At 42.4% G+C, this 27,494-nt stretch overlaps 1 protein-coding gene across 1 annotated transcript in view; it reads right to left on the bottom strand.

Moving 5' to 3' along the window:
- The window catches only part of LOC134957203 (uncharacterized), a 76,934-nt gene extending 50,093 nt beyond the window's left edge, over positions 1 to 26,841 (bottom strand). The window contains exons 1-9 of the mRNA XM_063938901.1: positions 26,793 to 26,841; positions 26,184 to 26,356; positions 14,727 to 14,900; positions 7,828 to 7,929; positions 7,644 to 7,745; positions 7,460 to 7,561; positions 7,275 to 7,376; positions 7,091 to 7,192; positions 6,907 to 7,008 (exon numbers count right to left, since the gene is read on the bottom strand). Of these exons, the coding sequence (XP_063794971.1) occupies positions 6,925 to 7,008; positions 7,091 to 7,192; positions 7,275 to 7,376; positions 7,460 to 7,561; positions 7,644 to 7,745; positions 7,828 to 7,929; positions 14,727 to 14,900; positions 26,184 to 26,356; positions 26,793 to 26,841 (990 nt within the window). The 3' untranslated portion in view covers positions 6,907 to 6,924. The remainder of the gene's footprint in view (positions 1 to 6,906; positions 7,009 to 7,090; positions 7,193 to 7,274; positions 7,377 to 7,459; positions 7,562 to 7,643; positions 7,746 to 7,827; positions 7,930 to 14,726; positions 14,901 to 26,183; positions 26,357 to 26,792) is intronic.
- Positions 26,842 to 27,494: the final 653 nt, after the last annotated feature.

The following is a 27,494-nucleotide window of genomic DNA, read 5'->3' as shown; positions in this document are numbered from 1 at the left end:
CATAAGAAGATTGAAAACATCTTCAGGAACAATTGGCGCATATTGAAAGATGACCCGGTACTTGGGGATCATCTTCCACCCAAACCGGTGTTTATCTACAAAAAAGCCAAATGTTTGAAGGACCATCTGGTCAAGAGTAGCCTTACGGAAAATATAGGGGTCAGAAGTTGTAACAAGGGTTTCCACAGGTGTGGGGAATGCCTGATGTGCCGCACCACCAGTAAGAAGGACATATCGCGTAAAATCACTGAATTTGAAGTGAATGGTTCCAAATATAGGATAAATGACTTTGTGACATGCCACTCCCGAAATATTGTATATTTACTGGAATGTAAATGCGGACTGATATATGTAGGAAAGACCTCGCGCCCTTTGAAAACTCGTGCTGCGGAGCATATATATAATATCCGCAAGGGGTTGGAAACCCATCCCCTATCTGACCATTTCAGAACCACACATAACAAATGTGAAGGACATATAAAACGATTTTTAGGACTACAGCAAATCAAACCGAATTGGAAGAACAAAAATTTAGAAAAGCGTCTTGCACAATGTGAAATGAAGTGGATTTTTAATTTAGATACTTTGAAACCCAGGGGGCATAATGTAGGCTTCGAGCTAAAGTGGTTTTTAGATTAATATTCTTAGGCGAGGTGCATGTCCCTGGAGCTATCAGAAATTATCCACTAATAGTTTTCCACTGACATTTTAATGATTTGCTGGTATTTTAATGATTTGCTGGTATTTTAAATGGCATTTGAAATATTATAAATAATGTATTGATTCATTATATGTCTTTTTTAGTCTTTTTTAGTTTTCCTATGTCATGGTTCTAATATATATTTTTCTTGTTTATCCTTTTTATGCCTATAACATCATTTACACAAGCATCATAATGTGGAATCAACGGAGCAGGTTTGGGACCCCACTCGGGTAAAAGGGATGGACAGGCTGGGAATATGAAGTACCACAAAGAAAGGTAACGAGTGGGTGCTCCCGGCCGCTCCAAAGTACATGCATACCAGCACTCTATCCATTAAACAAGATGGCTGAACATACTTCATTGTGATAGATCTCCGCCGCCCCGTGTGGAACGCATGTGTGGACCGCATTTCCGTCACTTCCGGAGGGAGGAGATGCATGCGGCTCGGCCACGACAGGAAGCGGATGCGAGACAGCGCCCATGTGACTTCCGGTTGGCGTAAACGGAAGCACAGACGCGGCGGAACTTTGGCTTCTTTGGACATTTTTGAAATATAATGAAGTGGTGTTGTTATACAATGAGGTAGCATACTATATATGAATAGAGAGAAGTATTTTAAGGGAAGGAATTTTTGTAAGAACGGCACTGGATCGCAAACATAGCACTTCCGTTTTGAAAAACAGGAAGTGACATCATAACTAATTAATCAATTTAGTAGCTCATTAACCAGGTATAAAAGACACTACAGGATAGGAAACCTCATCCAATTCTTGAGAAAGGTTCTGTGGAACCGAAACGCGTTGTTTTTGGACTGAGGAGAAGCACATGTGAACTGGAAGTGAATCCATGCTGATAAATCTTCTGCGGTGGTGCTAGGCTAATTCAGCCCAGGGCCACACCAGCTTATTTTATAAGCTAGCCCACCGCACCACAGTAAGAGGGTGAGAGCATCTTTGTGGACTAAAAAAGCACAAGTCACTTTTTTGGATTGTTCATGACCACCATGCACTTTCAGTGTTCACGTATTGTATGTTTTTAACATTAAATATTTTCATGTGATTTTATATTAATTGTTATTGAGCTACTTTTTACCACCGAAAGGACCTAGTCCCATTTCAGGGATATAGGACCCCGTCATTGGGGGCCCCCACACATCCTTACGGATTGAGCGCCAGTGACACTCTGTTCACCAGTTTTTTCTTTATGCTACATTGGGAATTGGTGTTTTTCCCCCACTGAACAGTGTGTCTGGGCAGCTCTTTTTGTTTCACTGCGCAATTCTGGTATTGTATTAATTTTCTTTTGTTGTATAGTCCTTTGAAACACCTGTACATATCAGTCTGCAGCAGGGATGTTTACGTTTAGGGAAACAAGGAGGAATCTAGCGAAAGGGTTCCTTGATGAATCCGCAATAGACTCTAATGTGGAGGATGAAGACCTCACCACTGTATTAAACAAATTAGAGAAATTGATGGTAAAAGAGAATAGGATTTGGTGGGAGGTAACCACGTTAGAACATTACCTAGTGCACCACCTAGTTCCTAAGGGCCTTAAGATCATCAAAAAATCCTCTTTCACCAATGATAATGAGGCGTTCATCATAGAATGGGATAAAATCTTAACCCACTGTAGTCTGTCCTTGATGGAACTAATAATAAAAGAGAGGAAGAAAAACCTTATAGAAATAAATAAAGATATTGATTCTTTAAAAATTCTAGTGAACCCTTTTTTGGAGGTAGAAGAAGTAAAGGAAAAGGAGAAATTCATCATACAGAAATTAGAAAGGGAAACAAAAGAACTTAAAGCAAGGAAGAAAAGAAAGTTATTACGAGATTCTGAAGAACCCCAGGAGGCGCTAGAACCTCAATCTTGTGTACCGAATGGCCAAAAATTTAGGGCACCAAAGAATAGGGGAGAGGGTAAATCCACTCCCACTTGGCGCAAGAGACCTACTGAACCACGTTTAAGACCAATAGGAAGGGGAAGAAATGGTAATGAGGAAAGGGTAACCCTTCAGAGAAGGAATAGAAATAAACCTAAATTTCAGGACAGAAACCTCATAGAGGGATCGAGTCGGGGTAGAGCAGGAGAATATGAGGAAACACCCAGGAAAAAATATGGAGATGAATTTTCATCTACATCCTGGAGAAATGCAGGACCTCGTCCTAGAAGAACTGAAACCAATGTAAGAAGAGGATATGATCCTCATCTTGAGCCAGAATATATCCCTAGGGAAAGAAATATAGGGAATATTAGATCTGGTCATGTGTCGACCCTACAATCTGGTCGTTCTTTTTTAGAGAGAGGACACTGGATCCCAAGAAGAGAATAACTGGTCCAATCCCCAAACGTACTAAATGGGGTAAAAGAGGTGGGAAAGTAACAACAAAAAAACCTAGATCTAAATCTAGTAGACATACCAAGGAGGGACCCTCTCTAAATGAAAAGGAAGATAACCGGAATATGCAGAGCAAGATATTTAACCTCAGTTCCCATGTGCTAACTGCAGAGGAACAGAGTGTGTTATTAAAGGGGTTAAAATTCGCACCATCAAGTGATCCCAACCCTTTTGATTTATTTGTGGACCTGCAGAAGTATATTCGCAAAATCTCCCTAAAGAAATTTTTCATGGGGAAAGAAAGTGCTAATAAGGAGGACCCCGTAGAACGATCTAAGTTTAGGAAAAAGTCACATTTTTATCCTAAACATGTGAAAGGAGGCAGCATTGACTGCTTTAATTCTATCGTCACTAAAGAATTAAGAAAAATTCCAAGAACAAAAAAGAAAAATCTTTCTAGAAAGGAATTCCTTGCAGTACAGAACCTACAGGAGAATCAAACTATTGTAGTAAAACCTGCAGATAAGGGGGGGGGTAGTTATCATGAACCATGATAATTACATCAAGGAGATATAGAGACAATAAGGCGACGAGAACACGTATAAGAAATTAAAAACAGATCCTCTCATTAACATCATTAAGAAAATAGAGGGTCTAACACAAAAGGCGGCAAATCACGGGGCCATCACGGAGGAGGAAAAAGATTTTATCCTCATTGATGAGCCATCTACACCTACCATTTACGTGTTGCCTAAAGTCCATAAGGATCTATCAAACCCCCCCGGACGACCCATTATCACGGGCACCAACAGTGTTACATCCAACTTGTCCGCTATGGTGGATTCCTTTTTACAACCATTGGTCACCAATACACCAGTGTTCCTAAAGGACACAGGAGATGTGCTTAGAAAATTAACCTGTGTTGATTGGGGCACGGACTGCACTCTAGTGAGTGCAGACGTAAGCTCACTTTACACGATCATCGATTGGGATAAAGGAAAGGAAGCAGTGGAATTTTTCCTTGAGAAAAGCCCTTACAATAACACCACAAAGGAATTCATCTTGGAAGCCATTGATCTCATTTTGAGAAATAATTATTTTTATTTCCAGGGTACCTACTATCTGCAGATCAGGGGGACCGCCATGGGCACCAGGTTTGCCCCCAGCTATGCCAACCTCTACATGGCCTACTGGGAGGCATCCACAGTGGACCCTTTGAGAGAGCTGGGGGCGGGCCTGGTTTGCTGGTGGCGGTTCATTGATGATATTTTTATGGTTTGGAAAGGGAGTGAGGTATCCCTTCGTGCATTTCAGGACCTTCTCAATTGTGATCAGTTTAATATCATCCTAACCTATACCCAGAGTAATGAAGAATTATCCTTTTTGGATTTGAGCATATACATAGAAAACAACGAGATTTGTACTAAAACCCATCGGAAGCCAACGGACTCTAATGCCTACCTGAACATAAATAGTGAACACCACCATAGGTGGCTAGAGAATATTCCTGTTGGCCAGTACAAAAGATTGAAAAGAAATTGTACAAACAAGGCGATTCTGGACACACAGATGGATGAAATGACAGATCGCTTCCGGGAAAAAGGATATGATGATGGACTTTTGGAAAAAGCGAAAGAGAAGGTCGAAAAAATAGATAGAAAGGACTTGCTTGTAGAGAAAGTGAAGGAGCAGCAAGGAGAGAATCCGTATCAATGGGCCTTCATTACGAGATATGGGGGCTACCATAAGAAGATTGAAAACATCTTCAGGAACAATTGGCGCATATTGAAAGATGACCCGGTACTTGGGGATCATCTTCCACCCAAACCGGTGTTTATCTACAAAAAAGCCAAATGTTTGAAGGACCATCTGGTCAAGAGTAGCCTTACGGAAAATATAGGGGTCAGAAGTTGTAACAAGGGTTTCCACAGGTGTGGGGAATGCCTGATGTGCCGCACCACCAGTAAGAAGGACATATCGCGTAAAATCACTGAATTTGAAGTGAATGGTTCCAAATATAGGATAAATGACTTTGTGACATGCCACTCCCGAAATATTGTATATTTACTGGAATGTAAATGCGGACTGATATATGTAGGAAAGACCTCGCGCCCTTTGAAAACTCGTGCTGCGGAGCATATATATAATATCCGCAAGGGGTTGGAAACCCATCCCCTATCTGACCATTTCAGAACCACACATAACAAATGTGAAGAACATATAAAACGATTTTTAGGGCTACAGCAAATCAAACCGAATTGGAAGAACAAAAATTTAGAAAAGCGTCTTGCACAATGTGAAATGAAGTGGATTTCTAATTTAGATACTTTGAAACCCAGGGGGCATAATGTAGACTTCGAGCTAAAGTGGTTTTTAGATTAATATTCTTAGGCGAGGTGCATGTCCCTGGAGCTATCATAAATTATCCACTAATAGTTTTCCACTGACATTTTAATGATTTGCTGGTATTTTAATGATTTGCTGGTATTTTAAATGGCATTTGAAATATTATAAATAATGTATTGATTCATTATATGTCATTTTTAGTCTTTTTTAGTTTTCCTATGTCATGGTTCTAATATATATTTTTCTTGTTTATCCTTTTTATGCCTATAACATCATTTACACAAGCATCATAATGTGGAATCAACGGAGCAGGTTTGGGACCCCACTCGGGTAAAAGGGATGGACAGGCTGGGAATATGAAGTACCACAAAGAAAGGTAACGAGTGGGTGCTCCCGGCCGCTCCAAAGTACATGCATACCAGCACTCTATCCATTAAACAAGATGGCTGAACATACTTCATTGTGATAGATCTCCGCCGCCCCGTGTGGAACGCATGTGTGGACCGCATTTCCGTCACTTCCGGAGGGAGGAGATGCATGCGGCTCGGCCACGACAGGAAGCGGATGCGAGACAGCGCCCATGTGACTTCCGGTTGGCGTAAACGGAAGCACAGACGCGGCGGAACTTTGGCTTCTTTGGACATTTTTGAAATATAATGAAGTGGTGTTGTTATACAATGAGGTAGCATACTATATATGAATAGAGAGAAGTATTTTAAGGGAAGGAATTTTTGTAAGAACGGCACTGGATCGCAAACATAGCACTTCCGTTTTGAAAAACAGGAAGTGACATCATAACTAATTAATCAATTTAGTAGCTCATTAACCAGGTATAAAAGACACTACAGGATAGGAAACCTCATCCAATTCTTGAGAAAGGTTCTGTGGAACCGAAACGCGTTGTTTTTGGACTGAGGAGAAGCACATGTGAACTGGAAGTGAATCCATGCTGATAAATCTTCTGCGGTGGTGCTAGGCTAATTCAGCCCAGGACCACACCAGCTTATTTTATAAGCTAGCCCACCGCACCACAGTAAGCTGGTGAGAGCATCTTTGTGGACTAAAAAAGCACAAGTCACTTTTTTGGATTGTTCATGACCACCATGCACTTTCAGTGTTCACGTATTGTATGTTTTTAACATTAAATATTTTCATGTGATTTTATATTAATTGTTATTGAGCTACTTTTTACCACCGAAAGGACCTAGTCCCATTTCAGGGATATAGGACCCCGTCATTGGGGGCCCCCACACATCCTTACGGATTGAGCGCCAGTGACAATATATAATAAAACAACTAAGTATGAATAAACGTTTTTTAAAAGCAAATCTTTATAATTTAAAAAATTAACAAGGTGGTCCTTTAGTAGCTAATACAGCAAAAATCAGCCCTACTTTGTCAAAAGTAAATGCTTTGTAAACCAAGAAATAACACCTACAAGAGAGAGAAATGGACCCAAATAAAAAAAAAAACACTTGCTACAAACACACTCCAGGACACACAGGGAGTGGCAACTTACCTGCTCCAGATATAAAAATTAAAATGTGTAGAAAATGTAAAGCAAAAATCCGCCTACTTGGCACAAAACAAAAGTGAGGAATGAAATCCCACAATGAGACACCTACAAGAGACACAGAAGGAGTCTAAGAGATCATATAGACAATTACAACAAACAGCAGCACACACAGGGAATGGCTACTTACCTGCTCCAGATATAAAAATTCAAATGTGTAGAAAATGTAAAGCAAAAATCCGCCTACTTGGCACAAATCAAAAGTGAGGAATGAAATCCCACAATGAGACACCTACAAGAGACACAGAAGGAGTCTAAGAGATCATATAGACAATTATAACAAACAGCAGCACACACAGGGAATGGCTACTTACCTGCTCCAGATATAAAAATTCAAATGTGTAGAAAATGTAAAGCAAAAATCCGCCTACTTGGCACAAAACAAAAGTGAGGAATGAAATCCCACAATGAGACACCTACAAGAGACACAGAAGGAGTCTAAGAGATCATATTAGACAATTACAACAAACAGCAGCACACACAGGGAATGGCTACTTACCTGCTCCAGATATAAAAATTCAAATGTGTAGAAAATGTAAAGCAAAAATCCGCCTACTTGGCACAAATCAAAAGTGAGGAATGAAATCCCACAATGAGACACCTACAAGAGACACAGAAGGAGTCTAAGAGATCATATAGACAATTACAACAAACAGCAGCACACACAGGGAATGGCTACTTACCTGCTCCAGATATAAAAATTCAAATGTGTAGAAAATGTAAAGCAAAAATCCGCCTACTTGGCACAAATCAAAAGTGAGGAATGAAATCCCACAATGAGACACCTACAAGAGACACAGAAGGAGTCTAAGAGATCATATAGACAATTACAACAAACAGCAGCACACACAGGGAATGGCTACTTACCAGCTCCAGATATAAAAATTCAAATGTGTAGAAAATGTAAAGCAAAAATCCGCCTACTTGGCACAAAACAAAAGTGAGGAATGAAATCCCACAATGAGACACCTACAAGAGACACAGAAGGAGTCTAAGAGATCAAACTGTGCAAACAATATAACATACACAATGTAAAGTACAGGTCAGAAAAAAACAAATATGGCATACTAAACCATTTAAATAACAAACAGATATTCTCAAAAATACATAAACCCAGTTCCATTGCACCCATACATACTTGGCTTGATAATTGACTAATGTAGGAATACTCACAAAAGAAACTTAGCCAAAAAAGCGCACTACGCTATACATGTTAAAAGCTAATAAACGGACATCTGTCTGCAAGACAATGCTAAAACTACTCACTCTGCAAAGTTGGGCAAAAGACGACCACCTTCTCTGTAAACACACAGCAAACACACAGCAGCTTCTTTCATCATACACCCACTCACACAGGCTGCAAACCATGCTCTTAAATAAGCAGTACAATCAGTCACACAATTAGCATAATTTACACCTGTGTGAATTAACGCTGCGCACGTAGCTATAAATACCTACACACCTGTGCGTACAGAACATGTCATTACCAACATGGCTACTCGTGAGGATTTTGCAGCAGAGATGGACCGCTTGCAGCGGGAGCAGGCAGAATTGGCTCAAAGACGTATCGCATTGCGTCGGCGAATGCTGGAATCCGCCTCTGCGGAATGTGAAGACGCAGGACCCAGTACTAGAGACATTCCAGCTTCTGAGACCCAGCAGTTAAGCGGGGTTACCCTGCCAGACAGACATACTGGGGAAACTGAGGGAGATTCCGCATTAGCCGCACAACCACAACATACAGAAGCTGCTAGTGACGAGGAAGATGGTGAGGAGCAACAGGAACAAAGCTCACAGGCTACTTCAAGGCGCAAAAAAAGGCAGCCCGCATTCACTAAGAGGGAGTTGCGTGTTTTGGTCACGCAGGCCATGTCAAAAATTCATAGAGGACCGAAAAACATGGGTGCTGCTACGAAAGAACGCATCTGGAGGGACATCACTCATTCTGTCAATGAAGTCGGCTCTATCGTCCGAACATCACAAGAAGTTAGACGACGGTAAGTGTATATTGGCAGTCCATTATGTGTGCTAAGTATTTGTCAAAAGCTAGTTACATTGATGTTGTCTATAGCAAACAAATGCATAACATGTGTCCTATATATTAAAGCCTTTATTTTTAATACTCTACCTTGCCCCTATTTTTCCAAACATATGTAGTTGGGCCGACTTCAAATCCTGCCTGAAGGGCAAGAGGGCTGCGGAGTGGAATGCCTCGAGGGCTACAGGGGGAGGACCATCTGTCGCTGTGGAGTATACAGAGTTGGAGGAGATAGCGATGGACTGTGTCAGTTATGAGGAGGGGACAGGGGTGTCTCATATGGACCCGGACCTGCCTGAAATCCTGACGGCACATGACTTGCCAGGTAAGTTTACACACATATTTTTTAATTTTTAAAATTATAAAAGCAAAAGTCTCATATTGTTTTTTTCTACTCTTTTTCCACACATTCTTCTATTTGCTTTGCACATAACACAGCACAGGGGGGTGAGCAGGTCGAGTCACAGGAGGGTTATGTGGCTGAGGCTGAGGTGGAGGGACCTAGTGGGTCTGGTAGTGTGGGACCCCAAATCCCACCTATCCAGGTTCCAACTGGCCCACCCACCCAACCCTCTGCTATCCCGGTGATCCTGCTTGAAATAGCTAGGTATGGTGAGAGCCTAAATGCATTTCAGGACAGGATGATCCGGGAGGTAAGCCAGATAGCTGTCCGGCTCACTGAGCACAGAACCAGTGTGGAGCAAGGTGTTGCTCAACTCTGCCAAGGTCTGGCAGAGATCAGGCAGGGACAAGATCATCTTGCCTCCTCATTCCAAAGCCTTGCAAATAACATCTTGCAAGGGCTCCAGGCCATCGCTGTCTCCCTTGCCCACAGTGGCAGAGAGCCAGCCACATTGGCTCCCTCCCCTGCCCCTGCCCAGGAAGAACATCCCACTGGGCAGGGCCCACGAAGGTCGCTCCGCAGACCAAGCCAAGAAGAACAGCATCAGGCGGGGACAAAAAAAAGAAAGTGATGTCTCTCCAGATGGGCAGCACCCATGTTTTTCATGTTGTCTCTATGTTTTTTTTGTGTTGGCTTGTGTGGCCAGAATGGATAACTCCCTCTTAGTGAAATGTATTATATATGTTTTGATATATTGTAGCCTGTGAGCTTATTTTCCTAAACACCAGAGCCACCTTCCTCTTCCTAGTGTGCTGTGTATTGTTGTGTTTGTGTGGTGGCTCATGAATCTTTCTCAGTTGCCCAAATATATTTGTCTTGCAGGGTGTTTACACCATATTATTTATTTGCAATTACATTATGATTTTGTCAGAAGCTGGAGTTTCCCTAGTACTGAGTTCTGCTATGTCATTTGTGTCAGTGGCATCTGCTTTCTGCTTGGTCCATCTTTGCCTGTGATACTCACCTGTAGACATGTTGTTTTGCTCCCAAAATATATTACATCAGTAATAAAAAATAAATTAATTAAAAAATGTGTGTACTTTCTTAAAGTTAATGCATTATGTTAATCTTAGTCCAGGAAAGTTTAGCAAAGCATATAGACACTTGGGGAACAAGGGAACAATCTTAAAAAAAATACAAGCATTGCATCTTTAAAAATGCAACAGGTATGCCTTGCACCACACTTTAATGTCCATATTCCAAAAATAGTCACAACTCGGGATTTGATTTACTATGGGCAACAGGACATAATTTTAAACATTGCCAGATATTCTAACCAAATAAAAAAGTTTTATTCATGCAAAAAAATAAGTGTATGCTGCATTATGTTGGTCCTGAGATTTGGAATATACAAAGGTTACATTTTATGAAGTTTAGATGTTGCTGATGTAGTTTATAAATTTGGTTAATTTCACTTGTTTGCATTTGGTAGTAGTACACACATTAAAACATGCACTTAACAACAATGTTTAGCCAAACACTTGGCCCTAAATAAAAACCTTATTTGGCAGCGTGACAGATTTATAGGTGCTTAGAATAAACATGTAATGTGTCCACACAATTGCTGTTTGCAGTAATTCAGCAGAGCAGTGTTTAGCAAGTAATTGGACAACAGATGAATGGGCTCTCCAATTAACTGCTAATTAGTGCATACACACTTGTAACACTACTTCGCAAATGCAGAGTAACTGCAGACCTACTCGGCTGCTGCGTAAAGATTGCAAGGAATTGCTATGTTAGGTTTAACAGCGACAATGCATTTATACGAAAAACACGCCTACTGCTAGTTGCATACTCCCACACTATACGCCCACTTTTACGCCCATGTCGGAAGATTGCGAAGTCGCGCCTCTGTCACGCCTTCGCCACTCCCCGTTTTCGTTTCTGTGTAACGAGCAATTTCCTTTGTAGTATTTCTGCACAAGTGTCGTATCGCTATGCTCGCGCATGCGTATTTCCGCTTTTGCGCATGCGCGTTTTGTTGATTTCGGACCGTTTGCGATGCGATGATTCTCTGCGTACAACTCGGAATGAGGGCCCTTAGTGACAACCCACTGGAAGGAGTAGACTTTACCTTCTACACTGACAGTAGTTGTCACAGACAAACGGAATCGGGAGACCTGTGCATCCAATACGCAGTTGTAGATGATGAAAGTATTATAGAAGCTGAACCACCTGGCCCACCACACTCAGCACAAGTCGCTGAGCTGGTAGCACTGACCAGAGCATGTGAGTTGGCAAAGGGTAAATCAGCTAATATATACACAGATTCTAGGTACACCTTCGGAGTGGTGCATGATTGTGGGGCCCTGTGACGCCTCAGAAATTTCATGACGGCAGCTGGCACACCTTTAGCGCATGCGTCTTACATCAAAAGGATTTTGACAGCAATACAGGAACCAGAGTGGCTGTTATCAAGTGTAAAGCACACACCTACAACCAAGACCCAATTTCACTTGGTAACAGCCAGGCAGACGAAGCTGCAAAATCAGCAGCAAGCACTACTATACAAACTAACATCACATCACTGATGACATTTGAAACAGTTAACATGCAACAGTTAATTGAATTGCAAAACTTGTGTTCCCTACAGGAACATACAGTCTGGAAGGCAAATTGATATGGTCAGGAGTCCTCAGGACTTTGGATAGATGGACATGGTAAGCCAGTGGCCCCCAGAGCATATCTCCCAAGTTTAGCTGAGGCGGCACATGGTCTGACTCATCTGGGTAAGGAAGGTATGTGCAAACTGGTAAGAGCCTACTGGAGTGCACCAGGTTTCTCTTCTCATGCAGGTAAGAAAGCAATGACATGTCTTACTTGCTTGAGGAAGAATATTGGTAAGGCAATACCAACAGAGCCATCCCATATCCCTCCTACAGACGGACCTTTTCAGGTAATACAAATCGACTTCATACAGTTACCACCCTGTAGGAATTTAAAATATGTGTTAGTATGTACTGATGTGTTTTCAAACTGGGTAGTAGCATTCCCTGCTGCCACAAACACTGCTGTGTTCACTGCAAAGAAAATTGTGCAGGAATTTGTGTGCAGATATGGTATCCCTAGAATGATTTACAGGTGAAGTCTTTCAGGTCATGTGCAAACTGATGGGTATTAATAGCAAGCTGCATACTCCATACCGGCCACAGGCAAATGCGAAGGTGGAGAGAATGTACAGCACTATTAAGAATAAGCTGAGCAAAGTGATGGCTGAAACTGGATTGTTGTGGCCACTAGTGTTGTACAGCATCAGAACCACTCCCAGGTCACCGCTTAACTTATCACCCTTCGAAGTTCTTTTTGGTCGACAACCTTATGTAATGATAGACACCCAGGATGATTTGAAGTGCAATAATGAAATAACTGTGCAATATTTGGCTAGGATGAGCCAGCAACTGAGAAATCAACAAAGGAATATAAAGCTGGTGATTCCTGACCTACCAAGCAGCAATTGTCATTACACTGAGCCTGGGGATTATGTGATGATTCAAAAAAAATTACGCTCAGGTTGCCTCGTAGACAGGTGGGAAGGACTGTGTCAGGTTTTGTTGACAGCATGACGGCACTAAAGGTTGCCGAGAGAGAGACTTGGGTCCACTCGTCCCACTGCAAGAAGGTTCCTGAACCGGAAGAAAACTCATGACAAAGAGCAAGGTGAAGAGAACCTCGTATCACTAGAGAATTTGTTCCGGGAAAGCTGAGAGGCAGGACTGTTGAACGGCACCTGAGCGCGGAGAACAACAAAATCAAATATGGTTGTCGTACCATTTTTCTTTTTTCACCCCCCCCCCACTGCATTTTTTATTTTTCCCTTCTTGTTTTTCTTTTTGCTCCTTATCAAAATGGATCTACCTCAAGAGACTGTGTTTCGGGTTTTCTGGTGACTCTGTTTTTGATCAGGACAATCTGTTTTTGTGAGGGTCCCAGAAACGTCGAGCAAGGATCTGGAATGGGTTCTGATGGCGAGTACGGATTTGCAGGATCTCAGGAGCAGCACATCACTTTAGTAAAGGCTGGTATCAGTAAGCGATCTGGTAGTCATGGAGCTCGGAGGCACTGTGAAGGGTTATTGTCTGACGAATATTGTATATGTTGAAATTGCGAGAACATAGTCGAAGATGGGTGCATCCAGAGATGTCAGTCAAACAGTAATATTGACATTGGCCGACATCCTTTGAGTGATTACCACTCATTAGTGGGTATGGTCTTAAACCAAACTGAATGATGGGTGTGCTCTCAAGTACCTCAAGGACAGAGTAAGTCGGGATTAGTGCCATATCCTTTAACGATAGATGAGGTACTCGAATTACGGGGTGGGAGACCGGTGGACCAGAAATTCAATATATCTAGGCCCCCTAGCTTGAAGCTTCACCAGTACCACGTAAATAGGTCATTATTATGTTTTAATGTGTCCAATTTCCGGAAACCAGGAAATTGGGAAGTGACTTGGAATAACCAGACAATGACCTTTTCACACAGAGCTGATAATGTTCCCATCAACTCTGAACTTGTACGTAAGATAGCCACAAGTGGGAGGTATTTTTGGTACAGGTATACACGTGGGGTTAAAACCATGTGGGTTGGAAAAGTATTGCAGGGCTATTGTGCCCACATCATCCAGCCGGATACTTGTACTGAACAAATGAGAGAACTAGGGATTGGTCTCTTTATAAGGAAGATATGTGATATGGTGTTGTTACATTTTGTCCCTTATGTTCTCCCAGATGATGCATATTTCATATGTGGGAGGAAAGCGTAGAAGTGGCTTACTCTGAGCTCTGAAGGGTTGTGCTATATAGGGAGAGTACTACCAGAGGTCATGACCATAACGCACGATAAAATGAAAGACATTCACCGCAACGCTCAGACTCCTTATACTCATACCCATTATGAACACATCATCAAGAGACACCTCATAGATAGGGCAGCGCACGCAGCCTCTGATTTGATCCATGAATCCACCGGGATTCAGTTCCTTCTCACATTAGACATCACCCGTACTGCCAGAGGAACTATAAATTATAGGTATATCCATGCGCTAGCAAACTTGATAGATAATATTACTGAGATGTATGATGATACCTTCAGGTATACGGGCAGGGAGTTACAAGCCTACAAGAAGGAGCTGATCCAGCACAGGATGGTCCTTAATTATGTCACGGCTGTGACAGGTGGGTACTGTGTTACTCTGGCAACTCAATATGGTGTGAAGTGCTGTACGTACATTACGAATAGCACTGACGAGCCCACGGAGATCATCGATCAAAAGATGGACGCGATTTTGCAGTTAAAGTGGGAGTTCCGGAGGAAACACAACCTTACCTTGATGGCTGTGGGTAAGGAACTGACCGGCTGGGTCTCATGGTTGAACCCACGTAAATGGTTCTCAGCATTAGGAGAATGGGCACAAAGTGTAATTGTGACTAGGAAAGTTTCTCCTTTGTATACTGGCTTCTCATCATAATTATTGGTTTGATATTCAGGTATGTTCAAATTCTGACACGGCGCAAGCACAGCACAAATTTAATGAGTCTAAGGAGTGAGGGCACTGTCACAGCAGCGGATTTGATTTATGACCCATCTGTAGAAACAGCATTATGATAAGGATTGAAAATTAATTTCATGGCCTGTTTCTTTCACCGTTTTTCTCTGTTTCCCCCTCTACCCAGAAACATCCAACCGGAAAAGACGTCAACCATACCCAATTTTATGTGAATGTATTTTCTTTATATATGAATATGTCTTACCCTTATCTCTGCAACCTCCAGTTAATGGCACACATAGTCGACAGATGTTATCCACATATAGTAGCACTCACATATGTTTCCCATCCATGTATCATCAGATAAATGTGCTCCCCATTTGTTGGTATAAGAAGCCAGAAAGGTGAGGGCTACTGGCCTTGCCTAGAAAAAACTCGGTAGTGTTTGTTTGCCCATTTACAGACACTTAATACGGGATAAGAAGGAGTTAATGTATACTTCGCAAAGCCTCGAAGCTTACTTAGAACATGTACGGCACGATGATACATGCCCCTCAGACATTAATTCATACATACATGCTTTTTCCTATCTCACTAGGTTAAATATTTCCCACCTACAACTCTCCCCCAGTCATCCGAACGTTGTATATATTGCATAGATAATATTTTCAGTTTATTAGTTATGTGTGGCAGTTATTATTGACTGCCAAAGGGTGGACTGTCGAAGTCAAAAATATTACAGGCACATTCATCACATACAAACACCACACAGATGGCCTCCATGCGGGTGCTTGTTATGCCGTGCGTGTGCATACTCGCAAGCTATGTATAATCGCTTGCACGGTCTTGCGTGTTAGCGCGTGGTATGAGTAATTATGGTAGCATATGCATTCGCATGGAAAAGCCACAAAGATATATCTCATATTTAATTCACATAGCACATAATTTACACATAGTCTACACGCACCACACCAGCGAGTTTCATTTGTTTAAAAGGTAAAACAACAGAGGGATTCGACTTTACAGGATATGAGGGGACAGAATTAGGTTAGGAGGTGGTGTTTGGTATCCAGCTGTACAGTATTTTAAGAGCAATATTCCTGTAGCAGTTTGCAGAAGATAGCACGCTCCTGTGCATAGATATGCGCAGGAACAGAATATTAATATTACACTGTATTTACTGTACTCTGATATTCGTCGGGAACCCAGTGGATAACACCTGCAAGTGCACCTGGACCAGGCATCGCCCACCTATTCAAACCAACCTATAACCCCTCCTGTACTGTAAATGACCAGCCCTTTGACCTATGGGTGAAGAGATTACAGATTCCATTGTTTCATGATTTGGACTAATGTATAAAAGCCACGCTCCCTGGCCGGTCAAACACATTCTCTGAAGGTCATCTATCCAGATAGACTGAGGACCGGAACCGGGTGGCGCTGGCGAACAAACGTATGTATCCATTGATTGTAGCCTCTTCTCTTATTGTGATTGTATTATTGTTGTAAACCCCTTTTAGTAAATAACTGTTGGTGGGTCGGATCCCAACATGTTTAAATACAATTGGTGTCGTGTCCCTTTCCTGCTAGGAGTTATAGAGTGTATTCCGCCTCACGTGTAGCTACTCTGTGCTTACAGCGTGACGGCGTGCGCACACAACGTGTACGCATCTGTTAGGGGTTTCACACACACACACGCTTAGCAGTCGCAGCGGCCTGCACATATAAGTTAAAGGTATTGCTTTTTCTTCCTGAAAGTTAATCAGCATTAACAAGGGTTACTTCTGTCCTGCAGCACCACTCTCTGCCCCTGCTGCTGCAGCACCTCTCTCTTTCCTGGTAGCTGCAGTATATGTCTCTACTTCAGATGTTGCAGCACCTCTCTCTGCTCCGGCAACTTTCGTCCTGATCTCCATAAGGTCTAGAGCCGGCCCTATCACCAATTTAGGATTTTTAAATAATGTTTACTTTCAAATGTAACATGCCACCACATATTGACTAGACCCCCAATTCAGTACAGGGGAGAGGGGCTCCAAAACATACCCTTGCTCCGGGCACCATGGTGCCTAGCTACACCTCTGCTAATAGCACATGATGCAATGAAGAGAAAAGGTGTACCGAGGTTGCTGTATGACTAAGCTAAGTGACACAACCACCTGGCCCATCTAGTAGTGTCACGCAGTGGCTGAATGTCGAGAGTGGGCCGCAATTGTTCAGTCCACTGACAGCATCTCCAGCACACTCCAGTCACTTTTAAAAAAATCTGCAACTGGTGGACTTATAGGGCAGTACCCCAGGACTAATACAGCAGTAGCCTTGGACTCATATGGCAGTGTCACACAGGATGGTACTTTTCAAAAACTAGGCCTCAAACAGCACCTCCTGCAAAGAGGTGCAATGAGGTAGCTGTATGACTAAGCCAAGGGACACAAACAATTCCAACTGGAATTATACGTCCAAATCACTGGAATTATACATCCACATCACTGGAATTACTTGGGAAGATCACTGTAACTATACGTCCAAATCACTGGAATTAATTGGCAAGATCACTGTAATTAATAATTATTAGAGATGAGCGCCTGAAATTTTTCGGGTTTTGTGTTTTGGTTTTGGGTTCGGTTCCGCGGCCGTGTTTTGGGTTCGAACGCGTTTTGGCAAAACCTCACCGAATTTTTTTTGTCGGATTCGGGTGTGTTTTGGATTCGGGTGTTTTTTTCCAAAAACACTAAAAAACAGCTTAAATCATAGAATTTGGGGGTCATTTTGATCCCAAAGTATTATTAACCTCAAAAACCATAATTTACACTCATTTTCAGTCTATTCTGAATACCTCACACCTCACAATATTATTTTTAGTCCTAAAATTTGCACCGAGGTCGCTGTGTGAGTAAGATAAGCGACCCTAGTGGCCGACACAAACACCGGGCCCATCTAGGAGTGGCACTGCAGTGTCACGCAGGATGTCCCTTCCAAAAAACCCTCCCCAAACAGCACATGACGCAAAGAAAAAAAGAGGCGCAATGAGGTAGCTGTGTGAGTAAGATTAGCGACCCTAGTGGCCGACACAAACACCGGGCCCATCTAGGAGTGGCACTGCAGTGTCACGCAGGATGGCCCTTCCAAAAAACCCTCCCCAAACAGCACATGACGCAAAGAAAAAAAGAGGCGCAATGAGGTAGCTGTGTGAGTAAGATTAGCGACCCTAGTGGCCGACACAAACACCGGGCCCATCTAGGAGTGGCACTGCAGTGTCACGCAGGATGTCCCTTCCAAAAAACCCTCCCCAAACAGCACATGACGCAAAGAAAAAAAGAGGCTTTTTACTGATATTTGGTGTTTTGGATTTGACATGCTCTGTACTATGACATTGGGCATCGGCCTTGGCAGACGACGTTGCTGGCATTTCATCGTCTCGGCCATGACTAGTGGCAGCAGCTTCAGCACGAGGTGGAAGTGGATCTTGATCTTTCCCTAATTTTGGAACCTCAACATTTTTGTTCTCCATATTTTAATAGGCACAACTAAAAGGCACCTCAGGTAAACAATGGAGATGGATGGATTGGATACTAGTATACAATTATGGACGGGCTGCCGAGTGCCGACACAGAGGTAGCCACAGCCGTGAACTACCGCACTGTACTGTGTCTGCTGCTAATATATAGACTGGTTGATAAAGAGATAGTATACTCGTAACTAGTATGTATGTATAAAGAAAGAAAAAAAAACCACGGTTAGGTGGTATATACAATTATGGACGGGCTGTCGAGTGCCGACACAGAGGTAGCCACAGCCGTGAACTACCGCACTGTACTGTGTCTGCTGCTAATATATAGACTGGTTGATAAAGAGATAGTATACTCGTAACTAGTATGTATGTATAAAGAAAGAAAAAAAAAACACGGTTAGGTGGTATATACAATTATGGACGGGCTGCCGAGTGCCGACACAGAGGTAGCCACAGCCGTGAACTACCGCACTGTACTGTGTCTGCTGCTAATATATAGACTGGTTGATAAAGAGATAGTATACTCGTAACTAGTATGTATATATAAAGAAAGAAAAAAAAACCACGGTTAGGTGGTATATACAATTATGGACGGGCTGCCGAGTGCCGACACAGAGGTAGCCACAGCCGTGAACTACCGCACTGTACTGTGTCTGCTGCTAATATATAGACTGGTTGATAAAGAGATAGTATACTCGTAACTAGTATGTATGTATAAAGAAAGAAAAAAAAACCACGGTTAGGTGGTATATACAATTATGGACGGGCTGCCGAGTGCCGACACAGAGGTAGCCACAGCCGTGAACTACCGCACTGTACTGTGTCTGCTGCTAATATATAGACTGGTTGATAAAGAGATAGTATACTCGTAACTAGCATGTATGTATAAAGAAAGAAAAAAAAACCACGGTTAGGTCACTGGTATATACAATTATGGACTGGCTGCCGAGTGCCGACACAGAGGTAGCCACAGCCGTGAACTACCGCACTGTACTGTGTCTGCTGCTAATATATAGACTGGTTGATAAAGAGATAGTATACTCGTAACTAGTATGTATGTATAAAGAAAGAAAAAAAAACCACGGTTAGGTCACTGGTATATACAATTATGGACGGGCTGCCGAGTGCCGACACAGAGGTAGCCACAGCCGTGAACTACCGCACTGTACTGTGTCTGCTGCTAATATATAGACTGGTTGATAAAGAGATAGTATACTCGTAACTAGTATGTATGTATAAAGAAAGAAAAAAAACCCACGGTTAGGTGGTATATACAATTATGGACGGGCTGCCGAGTGCCGACACAGAGGTAGCCACAGCCGTGAACTACCGCACTGTACTGTGTCTGCTGCTAATATATAGACTGGTTGATAAAGAGATAGTATACTCGTAACTAGTATGTATGTATAAAGAAAGAAAAAAAAACCACGGTTAGGTGGTATATACAATTATGGACGGGCTGCCGAGTGCCGACACAGAGGTAGCCACAGCCGTGAACTACCGCACTGTACTGTGTCTGCTGCTAATATATAGACTGGTTGATAAAGAGATAGTATACTCGTAACTAGTATGTATGTATAAAGAAAGAAAAAAAAACCACGGTTAGGTGGTATATACAATTATGGACGGGCTGCCGAGTGCCGACACAGAGGTAGCCACAGCCGTGAACTACCGCACTGTACTGTGTCTGCTGCTAATATATAGACTGGTTGATAAAGAGATAGTATACTCGTAACTAGTATGTATGTATAAAGAAAGAAAAAAAAACCACGGTTAGGTGGTATATACAATTATGGACGGGCTGCCGAGTGCCGACACAGAGGTAGCCACAGCCGTGAACTACCGCACTGTACTGTGTCTGCTGCTAATATATAGACTGGTTGATAAAGAGATAGTATACTCGTAACTAGTATGTATGTATAAAGAAAGAAAAAAAAACCACGGTTAGGTCACTGGTATATACAATTATGGACGGGCTGCCGAGTGCCGACACAGAGGTAGCCACAGCCGTGAACTACCGCACTGTACTGTGTCTGCTGCTAATATAGACTGGTTGATAAAGAGATAGTATACTACTAATATTATATACTGGTGGTCAGGTCACTGGTCACTAGTCACACTGGCAGTGGCACTCCTGCAGCAAAAGTGTGCACTGTTTAATTTTAATATAATATTATGTACTCCTGGCTCCTGCTATAACCTATAACTGGCACTGCAGTAGTGCTCCCCAGTCTCCCCCACAATTATAAGCTGTGTGAGCTGAGCAGTCAGACAGATATATAATATATATAGATGATGCAGCACACTGGCCTGAGCCTGAGCAGTGCACACAGATATGGTATGTGACTGAGTCACTGTGTGCTGTGTATCGCTTTTTTCAGGCAGAGAACGGATTATAAATAAAAGTGGTGGTCACTGGTCACTATCAGCAAAACTCTGCACTGTACACTACTGAGTACTCCTAATGCTCCCCAAAATTAGTAAATCAAGTGTCTCTCTAATCTATTCTAATTCTAAACGGAGAGGACGCCAGCCACGTCCTCTCCCTATCAATCTCAATGCACGTGTGAAAATGGCGGCGACGCGCGGCTCCTTATATAGAATCCGAGTCTCGCGATAGAATCCGAGCCTCGCGAGAATCCGACAGCGTCATGATGACGTTCGGGCGCGCTCGGGTTAACCGAGCAAGGCGGGAAGATCCGAGTCGCTCGGACCCGTGAAAAAAACCATGAAGTTCTGGCGGGTTCGGATTCAGAGAAACCGAACCCGCTCATCTCTAATAATTATACGTCCAAATCACTGGAATTATACATCCAAATCACTGGAATTAATTGGCAAGTTTACTGTAATTAGTAATTATATGTCCAAATCACTGGAATGAAGTGGCAAAATCTCGCTATCGCCTGCCTAGTGAAGTGGAATCTAGATGGGATTTGGTACCGGAGACACAATACCTCCATCAATTGTCTAAATCCCACTGCACTAATGGCGGATACCGGAAGCACGTCTAACACCAACATAAGTGTCAACGCTTCAGTTATGAGGGCTTCCATCGTCATGTGAAGCTGAACCACTAGTCATGAACATAGGCCAGGGACTCAGCCGTTCCTTGCCACTCCGTGTCATAAATGGGATATTGGCAAGTTTACGTTTCTCCTCAGACCATTTAAATTTATTTTTTTGGGTCTTTTTACTGAACTTTTGCTTTTTGGATTTTACATGCCCTCTACTACCACAATTGGCATCGGCCTTGGCAGACGACGTTGATGGCATTTCATCGTCTATGTCATGGCTAGTGGCAGCAGCTTCAGCACTAGGAGGAAGTGGTTCTTGATCTTTCCCTATTTTATCCTCCAAATCTTTGTTCTCCATTATTTTTCTGGAGTTATATAACACAATATGCGGTACAGGAATGACTGATGGCTGATGGCCAGGACACTACCATTGGTCTGATGCAGCACAACACAGCAACACTGTGAGAGACTTGTTGTTATTATTGTTATAATACTGTAGCAGTGGACATATAGCAGCAGCGTATACCACTGTGACTGCCTGGTCACTGGAATGACTGATGGCCAGGACACTACCACTGGTCTGATGCAGCACAACACAGCAACACTGTGAGGGACTTGTTGTTGTTATTATTATTATTATTATTATTATTATAATACGTCAGCAGTGGACATATAGCAGCAGTGTATACCACTGTGACTGCCTGGTCACTGGAATTACTGATGGCCAGGACACTACCACTGGTATGATGCAGCACAACACAACACAACAACACTGTAAGGGACTTGTTGTTGTTGTTATTATTATTATACGGCAGCAGTGGACATATAGTAGCAGCGTATACCACTGTAATTGCCTCGTCACTGGAATGACTGATGGCCAGGACACTACCACTGGTCTGATGCAGCACAACACAACAACACTGTAAGGGACTTATACAGCTACACTGGATATATGGCAGCAGAGGACACCACCACTGTGATTGGTCACTGGACTGATGCACAAGAGACTTCCCCTGGTCTAATGCAGTACAACACAGCACCACTGAAAGGGACTTATACAGCTACAGTGGATATATGGCAGCAGAGGACACCACCACTGTGACTGGTCACTGGACTGATGCTGCACAAGAGACTTCCCCTGGTATAATGCAGGACAATACAGCACCACTGAAAGGGACTTATACAGCTACACTGGATATATGGCAGCAGAGGACACCACCACTGTGACTGGTCACTGGACTGATGCTGCACAAGAGAGACACTACCCCTGGTCTGACGCAAGACAATACAGCAAAAATGCAAGGGACTTATACAGCAGCCAGCAGCAGAGTACACCAACACTGTGACTGGCTGGACTGATGCAGCACAATACACTGACTACACTGGACTGGACTGAGCAACACAAAAAAGCACAAGACTCGCCACCCCACTTTCCCGCCCAAACAGACACTGAGGACACATCCTCTCAATACACTCTCCGAGACTGGAGTGAAAATGGGCGCGACGCGCGGCTCCTTATATGGAATCCACAAATTTTGGGGTCATTTTGATCCTACAGTATTACTAACCTCAATACCATTCATTTCCACTAATTTCCAGTCTATTCCGAACACCTCAGAATATTGTTTTTAGGCGACAAGGTTGCACCAAGGTTGCTGGATGACTAAGCTAAGCGACACAATTGGCGGCACAAACACCTTGCCCATCTAGAAGTGGCACTGCAGTAGCAGACAGGATGGCAGTTTTAAAAAAATAGGCCCCAAAGAGCACATAATGGAAAGAGAAAAAAGAGGTGCAAGATGGAATTGTCTTGGGCCCTCCAACCCACCCGGGCTCTCCCACCCACCCATATGTTGTTTAAACAAGACATGCACAGTTTAATAAACCCATCATTTCAGTGACAGGTGGTCCCCCTAGAAAAATCTCGCCAACTTCTCTGAATCATAGCTAGCTACAAACATACCATCTCCTTCTTTGATGACTTTTCACATTATGAGAAGAGGCAAGAGGAAGAGGACAGTGTCAAGAAGGTGATTTAAAATTAGAGAGGCACACGCAATCAGGAACAACACACAGACTTTCACCTCAACTCCTATATTGGTGTGGAACAGAAAAGACTTCAACCAAGAAAATATATAATTATTAATTACCACTTTCCTGGACAAACTGAAAAACTAGGGGCCAAAGCCTTCAAATTTGCACCCCCATCTCCCTTTTCAGGGATTAAGATAATCTTGGATTTAATGCTGGGAAGCAAATAAACTGGTGTATACCACAGGATCAAGATTGGATATTTTCCCCTCCACAGAGTCTGAAGACTTATTTTGTGAAAATCTTGTGGGTTTCTTTTTTTCCATTTTTTTATTGCATTTTTATTTACATATTTTGTGGCAGATGCCTTATTTTAGTTTTTCACAACTCCCAGTTACACAAATGTGAGCATACATGTGTGTCCCAGTTACACACGTTTGAGCATACCTGTGTGTCTTGTTTATTTTTGTCATATTTTATTTTTAAATAAAGCAACCCTGTAGATGTTTTAGCAGCCCCTCCCTAGCCACCACAGCAGCCCCAGATAGGGCAAGTTGAATTCGGGTGGGTTCGGTAAAGTGCAGTGAATTTTTCTGTTATTGAGCCCCTGCCCTAGTGGAGCTTACCACTCTACAGTTGAAACTCATTTCATACTATAAATAGGACTGTGGGAGGAAGCAATACTAACCTCTGTGCCCACAGCATGCCTCAGTCTGGCAAGCCAGACATCTTTCTGGCTGTAAACCACCATGAGACTCCATACTGGGCCTTATTCAGTAACTGTTTGTGCCTCACAGGAGCTCCTGGCCCATCTAGTGCTGCAGTGCAATGGAAAGCTGATGCAATGCAAGATCACTGAAACTCTGTTCTTCTAACACTGCAAGGACTTGCGATAACTCTACGCAGCCCTTAGGAAAAGAAGATCCATGTACAATAAATGCTCATCTGCTAAATAAATAATCCCAAAATGTGGAACATCAATAATAAATCAAAATTAAGGTTGACTAATTGGAGCCATTCATTTGAGTGAGTCCCTAACATGTAATAATTGAGAAGAACCTCTCTCTAATTTTCCAGGATAAAATATCACTTTTATCTCTCCAGCAGTTGCGCTGGATTATGATTCAGTCTCTTCTGAGTCACACTGACTCAATTTCCATTTCCACCTTTGTGGCTATGTTTTCACAAATCTGTTTGTGATGCTGAAGCATGTTTCATATCTGCTCTAGGCTTTCATTTAAACCTAGGATCAAGTACAGCAGCACCCCTGGAATTATACGGCAGCAGCCCTGGATTTATACAGCATAAGCAGCATCCCTGGAGAATTACACAGCACAGCAGACAGGCAACATCACCCCTGGATTTAAATGGCAATGGGGTAGCACCCCTGGACTGATAGGGCAGAGGGGCAGCACTCCATATAGGGCAGCACCCCTGGAATGATGTGGCAAAGAAAGACGTGAAAGATGGAATTGTCCTTGGGCCCTTCCACCCACCTTTATGTTGTATAAACAGAACATCTACACTTTAACAAACCAATCATTTCAGCGACAGGGTCTGCCACATGACTGTGGCTAAAATGGTTGGTTTGTTTGGGCCCCCACCAAAAAAAGTAATTCATCTCTCTTTGCACAAACTGGCTCTACAGTGGCAAGATGTCCTCCCCATCCTCCGATTCCCCCTTTCAGTGTTTATAATCTCATCCTCACAGCGAAAAAATATTCAAAACAAAACTGTGTGAGGTACTGTGTCGAAAGCTTTTGCTAAATCCAGATAAACCACATCTATTACGTTACACTGGTCAAGATTGTCACTTACTATCTCATAGAAGCTAATTAAAATAGTTTGGCATGACCTATTTCTCACAAAATCTTGCTGGTTCTTATTAATAGCATGGGTGTTCCCCAAGTAGTCCTGTATGCTGTCCCTTAGTATACTTTAAAAGAGTTTCCCCACCATTGATGTCAGACTAACTGGTCTATAGTTACCAGGATGAAGTTTAATACCCTTTTTAAATATTGGGACTATATCTGCTCTACGCCAGTCCTTTGGTACCATGCCTGATCTAAGTGACTCAGTAAAAATCAGATACAGAAGCCTTGCTATTTCAGCATTTAGCTCCATCAGAACCCTAGGACGTAAGCCATCTGGACCAGGAGATTTATTAGTCTTAATTTTTTTTAATCATTCATGGACTACTTCCTCAGACAGATAAGTATTAAGCAATGTGCCTTTATCAATACTGTTGTTATTGTTACTCACTAATCACACGATCTGGTGAAAAAAAAATTGTTCGATATTTCAGTTTTTTCATTGTCGTTATTTATCAGGAATCCCTACAGTCTCTTTTTGTAGCATCTTGCCATGTATGTACTTAAATAATTTTTTAGGGTTAGTTTTACTCTCCTTAGTGATTTGCTTTTCGTTTTCTATTTTAGCTGCTCTGATTTCCTTTTTGCATTTTTTGTTACATTCCTTGTAGTACTGGAATGACTCCGCCTTCTCATCTGATTTGAAAGCTTTGAATGCTCGCCTTTTTTTATCCATTTCTTCCTTAACTTTTTTGTTTAACCCCATTGGTTTGATTATAATACTCTTATTTTTACTGCCGAACTTATGGGTATATTTGTCAAGCATCATTTTAAAAACATCCCACATTTCGGGCGTGTTTTTTTCCTGAAACAAAGTTCCTCAATTTATGTCCTTTAGTGCATTTTTCAGCATGTTAAAATTAGCTTTTTTACGTTCAGAGTCTTAGTTGTACCCTTAGAGTTCTGCTTTTGAATGCTAATGTCGAATGTGATCATATTATGATCACTGTTACCCAAGGTCTTACCTCCTGCAGTATTCACTATTATCTCCACATTGTTAGTTAGTACCAGGTCCAGTATAGTCCCTAATCTGGTTGGTTCCTCGACTATTTGCGACAAGTAGTCTCCTTTAGCATATTTAAGAATCCTTTACCCCTAGCTGTATTACATGATTCGTTGGCCCAATTTAAGTCCGGATAAATAAAGTCCCCAATGATTAGGACCTCCCCCAGCCCTGTAGCTTTCTTGATTTGCATCAAGAGTTGCACTTCCTCAGTTGCACTAATATCAGGCGGTTTATAACATGCCCCTATTAAAAGTTTTTTTGTACTTTTCTTTCCCATAGAAATTTCAACCCATAATGTCTCCACAATATCTTCAGTTCCCTCTTAAATACCATCCTTTAAGTATTGTTTTAGGAATGGTTTAACATAAAGACATACACCACCCCTCTTTTAATAGCCCTGTCTCTCCTGAAAACAGTATAACCCTCCAAGTTAGCTACCCAATTGTGGAAATCATCCCACCATGTCTCCGTGATACCTATGATATCATATTGCTCTTTCATTACAAGCATTTCTAATTCCCCCATTTTGACTGTAAGGCTTCTTGTGTTTGCATGCATACATTTTAGGTTAGCAATACCATTATCTATTTGTCTATTCATTGGTATCCTTTCCCTTCTTACTTTAGTATTCCCTGATTTTCCAATTCTTGCTGTTCTTCCCCTCCCCCCTTCTCTACTCCCATTATACTTAATACCCCCCATTGCTGCACTCACTAATGATCCCGTAGTTTCTTTCTAATGCCTCCCCCAGACATCTAGTTTAAAAGCTCCTCCAAACTTCTAACCATCCTGCCCCCCAGCACTGCTGCTCCCTCCTCATTCATTGCGACAAAAAATATGGCAAATGACTGAGAAGTCCGCCCAGTGTTCCAGGAACACAAACCCTTCTTTCCTACACCAGTCTCTAAGCCACACATTTACCTCCCTAATCTCCCTCTGCCTCCCTAGGCTAGCACGTGGCACAGGTAATATTTCAGCGAATATTACCTTAGATGTCCTTGCCTTAAGCTTCTGGCCTAAGTCCCTATAGTCTTTCTTAAGGACATCCCACCTTCCGCTAACCTTGTCATTGGTGCCAACGTGCACCAAGACCGCCGGGTCGTTCCTTGCCCCTCACAACAATCTTTCTACCCAGTCCACAATGTGTCATTTCCTCACTGCCATCCTCAGAATCTTCA

This window comes from Pseudophryne corroboree, chromosome 9, assembly GCF_028390025.1.
Source record: "Pseudophryne corroboree isolate aPseCor3 chromosome 9, aPseCor3.hap2, whole genome shotgun sequence".
NCBI classification, from domain to species: Eukaryota; Metazoa; Chordata; class Amphibia; order Anura; family Myobatrachidae; genus Pseudophryne; species Pseudophryne corroboree.
This window is presented reverse-complemented; position numbering and strand designations above follow the sequence as displayed.